Source organism: Lolium perenne, chromosome 7 (genome assembly GCF_019359855.2).
Source record: "Lolium perenne isolate Kyuss_39 chromosome 7, Kyuss_2.0, whole genome shotgun sequence".
NCBI lineage: Eukaryota > Viridiplantae > Streptophyta > Magnoliopsida > Poales > Poaceae > Lolium > Lolium perenne.
This window is the reverse complement of record NC_067250.2, coordinates 3771439-3775046: the sequence shown is the minus strand read 5'-3', so window position 1 is coordinate 3775046 and position 3608 is coordinate 3771439. Positions and strand designations below refer to the sequence as shown.

The window sequence follows — 3608 nt, the reverse complement described above, 5'->3', positions numbered from 1 at the left end:
GAATGAAATAGGCCCCGGATGAGCCGTAGCAGGAGTTTCCACATACAGATCCTGGATTTTACCAAGTGCTAGCCCATGTATGCGGAAATCATCAACGCCGGGTACATGCAAGGTTAGACAAACCTTACATCACACTTGTACACATATGCTAGGGACAAATGCAAGTTTTCCAACGATTCCAACGCTCCGGTGATCTGTATCTTGGGAAACCCTAGGGCGGGGACCCTGCACATCTACCCCTATAGCTTTCTCCGTGCGAGGGTTTACCAATGGATTTTTTTATTTGATTTGCTTTGTTTAGGACATATGCACATGGAAACCATAGGTTTGGAATGAAATAGGCCCCGGATGAGCCGTAGCAGGAGTTTCCACCGACGCTCCGGTGGTTTGTATATAGGGAAACCCTAGGGCGGGGACCCGCAAATCTACCGCTAGGGTTAGGGTTAGGGTTAGCAATGGACTTTTCCCTTTCTTTTAGGACATATGTACATATATAGCAGATGTTGTGCCTACTGGCTCCGGTCGACCCGTCTGCGAAGAGCGTCACTCGTGAGACCTAGCTACATATGGCATCTACCATTTTTTCCTTTAAAAAGGAACCATTTTTACATAACTCATACTACTACATAAATAATACAAACATAGTATAAAGTAAAGGAGAGAGTAAGGGTTAGGCTTAGCAATAAAGGAGAGAGAAAAATCGGAAAAAAAATTGTATGCCGACGGCCACCGTCGGCATAGGTGGGTGATGCCCTATGCCGAGGGTCACCCTCGGCGCCTCGCTGACGCCGTAAGCGCGCCGTCACGGTGGGAGCGGGAAGGGAGAACACGCAGGAACTACGCCGACGGCCTCTTATACGCCGAGGGTGGGCGTCGGCGTACCTCTCACTACGCCGAGGGTACACGTACGCCGAGGGTCACTCTGTGCCGCTGCCCTGGACCGGACGTACGCCGACGGCCCCGACATTTGGCCGTCGGCGTACGCCACGGCCGTCGGCGCAGCGCGCCATTCCTGTAGTGTTACTAGCTAGCGCGCGGAAGACGAAACACACACGGTCTCTGATAGGCGGATGCCGCATTCTGGACGAAAATTTGGGCCACGAATCGGGCCGTTGGGCTGGAATTTTCCATTTTACTTTCCAGACTGATCGCTTTGTATCCATTTATGCTGGACTGATGGCTAAGAGCATCTCCACCGGTAGCCCCTAAATATGCGCCGGCAGGGGTGCCGGCACCTCCGTTTGGGGGGCGGCGGCACAACATCCTCTATTTAGGGGAGCTGTTTCCACACCGGCGCACCCAAAACAACGGCCCCGATAGATGTTTTGAATTAAATTCGCAAATAAATGCATAGAAAATTGAATAAGAAATATTTTATTTCACAAACTAATACATAATTGGGAACGTGGTTTACACAACGCGGTGGCGCTCATTAACGGCGACATGAAGTGCAAGGCGCGCGCGATGGGACGGTTCGTTGCGCGTCTGCGGAAACTGCACCACCGCTGCGCCCCAATAACTCTCGTCGCGAGGTAGGCGACGGTTAGGTTAAAATTGAATGAGCCGCTGACGCGTCGGCCCCGCCACTGCCCGCTGGCGTCGACTTTTGGGTTGTGTGGCTGACAGGTGGCTCCCACGCCCAAAATTTTCAGCCCCGCAATGCGCCGGCGCGCCCGATTCGCGCCCTTGGCGAAGGGGCCGGCACGGGGTTGCCGGCGATTCTATTGGGCTCCAAAATTGGCCGGCTCCGTATGGGGCGCGCCGGTGCGAGCCCAGTTTCGGTCCCGGCCCCCAAATGCTATCGGGGTCGCTATGGGGGCAACCGGTGGAGATGCTCTAAGGACATATGGTAGGTGATAGGAATCTGTGATGCTGAGATGCCTTTTGCAAAGTTGCAATAAGACAAAAGCTACACATAGCAGAAGATACAACAAACACTCTGAATTTGTCTATATATGCTGCTACCCCTGTTTTATGTGTTGGCCAGGGCTCAGGCTGGCCTAGAAATGGAGATGGCAGCGGCAATGCCATTGGACGGTGTGACGCACCGGACGTTGGAAGTGAACGGCATCAAGATCCACGTCGCCGAGGCTGGGGATAGTTCTGGCTGCACCGTCCTCTTGCTGCACGGTTTCATGGAGCTCTGGTGCTCATGGCAGCACCAGCTCATGGCCCTCTCTCGTCGTGGCTACCGCTGCCTGGCCCCCGACCTCCGCGGGCACGGTGACTCCTCTGCCCCGGCGTCCCCGTCTGCCTACACCATCTTCCACCTCGTCGGCGACATGGTCGGCCTCCTCGACGCCCTCGCTCTCCCGCAGGTGTTTGTGGTGGGGCAAGGCTGGGGCGCCCTGCTGGCGTGGCACCTCTGCCAGTTCCGGCCGGAACGGGTGCGCGCGCTGGTGAACATGAACATTGCCTTCATGCCGCGCAACCCCGCTGTGAGGCCGCTGGATGGGTTCCGGCGGATTTACGGCGACGGTTACTACATCCTCCGTATGCAGGAACCAGGGATCATGGAGGCCGAGTTCGCCGGTATGGACACAAAATTCATCTTGAAGAGGGTCCTAACAACCCGCGACACCGGCGGGGCGGCGCTGTCAAAACAATGGTGGGGCTCGACGGAGGAGGACATTAAGCTGCCTCCGTGGCTTACCGAGGAGTACATCGGCTACGTGGCTGGCAAGTTTGACCACACCGGGTTCGCCGAGGCCATGAACTTGTACCGTTGCCTTGATCTGTAAGAACTCTACAAACATATATACGGAATGTTTTTACTATAATTTCACCGCTCCGCTCCGCTCCGCATAAATTTGATCATGTTCAGTTTATTTCCTTGAATCGTGGAGGAATTGGGAGCTGACGGCGCCGTGGACCACGGCCAAGGTGATGGTGCCGACAAAGTTCATTGCGGGTGAGACGGCAATGAGTCACAAAGACCCGATGGCACAGGACTACATACTCAAGGGCGGGCTCAAGGGAGACGTGCCGGGCCTGGAGGAGGTAGTGGTCATCCCTGGTGGCGGGCACTACCTCCATCTCCAGATGGCAGAGGAGGTCACCGAGCATATCTACGACTTCATAAACAAGTTCTGACTTCACAAGCCCCCCCTGATTTTTACATGTAACGTGGCGTGCACGCATCTACCCGGCCGTTAGTTACAGGCATCTGCATCTCACGTAAATTTCCAAAGCTTTGAACCATATAAGTACTGAAAAATGTAAAATTATATTAAAGTAAATAAAAGTTACCGTGTATGTTTATGGTTTTGGCTAAGACTAGGGACGTGAATTTTTGGCTCATAGGTTCCCGCGCACCCTATATTGAAGATACATAACAAGACTTACTAAAAATATTATATGGGTTGGTATTGTGTGCACATATGCGTACGTCAAATCTGCAATGAAAATATTAAGTTATGTAGCCTATACAAAAATAATAAAATTCAATATAGTAGTAGACACGTACTATTCACAATATAGCGAAAATCCATCTTCTCTTTTTTGTGTAGGTCACATAAATTCGAATTTTTTCTTGAAAATTTACACTTGTAAGTAGCATGGTGACATGTACGTGCGTGAATTATTTCAAATTTTTTGACACATTTAAA

At 52.2% G+C, this 3608-nt stretch overlaps 1 protein-coding gene across 1 annotated transcript; it reads left to right on the top strand.

Moving 5' to 3' along the window:
- The first annotated feature begins 1992 nt into the window (after nucleotides 1-1992).
- LOC127313872 (epoxide hydrolase 1) lies at nucleotides 1993-3261 on the top strand. The gene is made up of 2 exons (XM_051344353.2): nucleotides 1993-2737; nucleotides 2847-3261. Exons 1-2 carry the CDS (start codon nucleotides 2007-2009, stop codon nucleotides 3091-3093), a joined length of 978 nt encoding a protein of 325 aa, XP_051200313.1. The 5' UTR covers nucleotides 1993-2006; the 3' UTR covers nucleotides 3094-3261.
- The last annotated feature ends 347 nt before the right edge of the window (nucleotides 3262-3608 follow it).

Coding starts and splice junctions, on each gene's coding strand:
- LOC127313872 (XM_051344353.2), top strand. CDS start 2,007: ATGGAGATGGCAGCGGCAATGCCATTGGACGGTGTGACGCACCGGACG. Junction 2,738..2,846: donor TTGTACCGTTGCCTTGATCT/GTAAGAACTCTA, acceptor TGAATCGTGGAG/GAATTGGGAGCTGACGGCGC.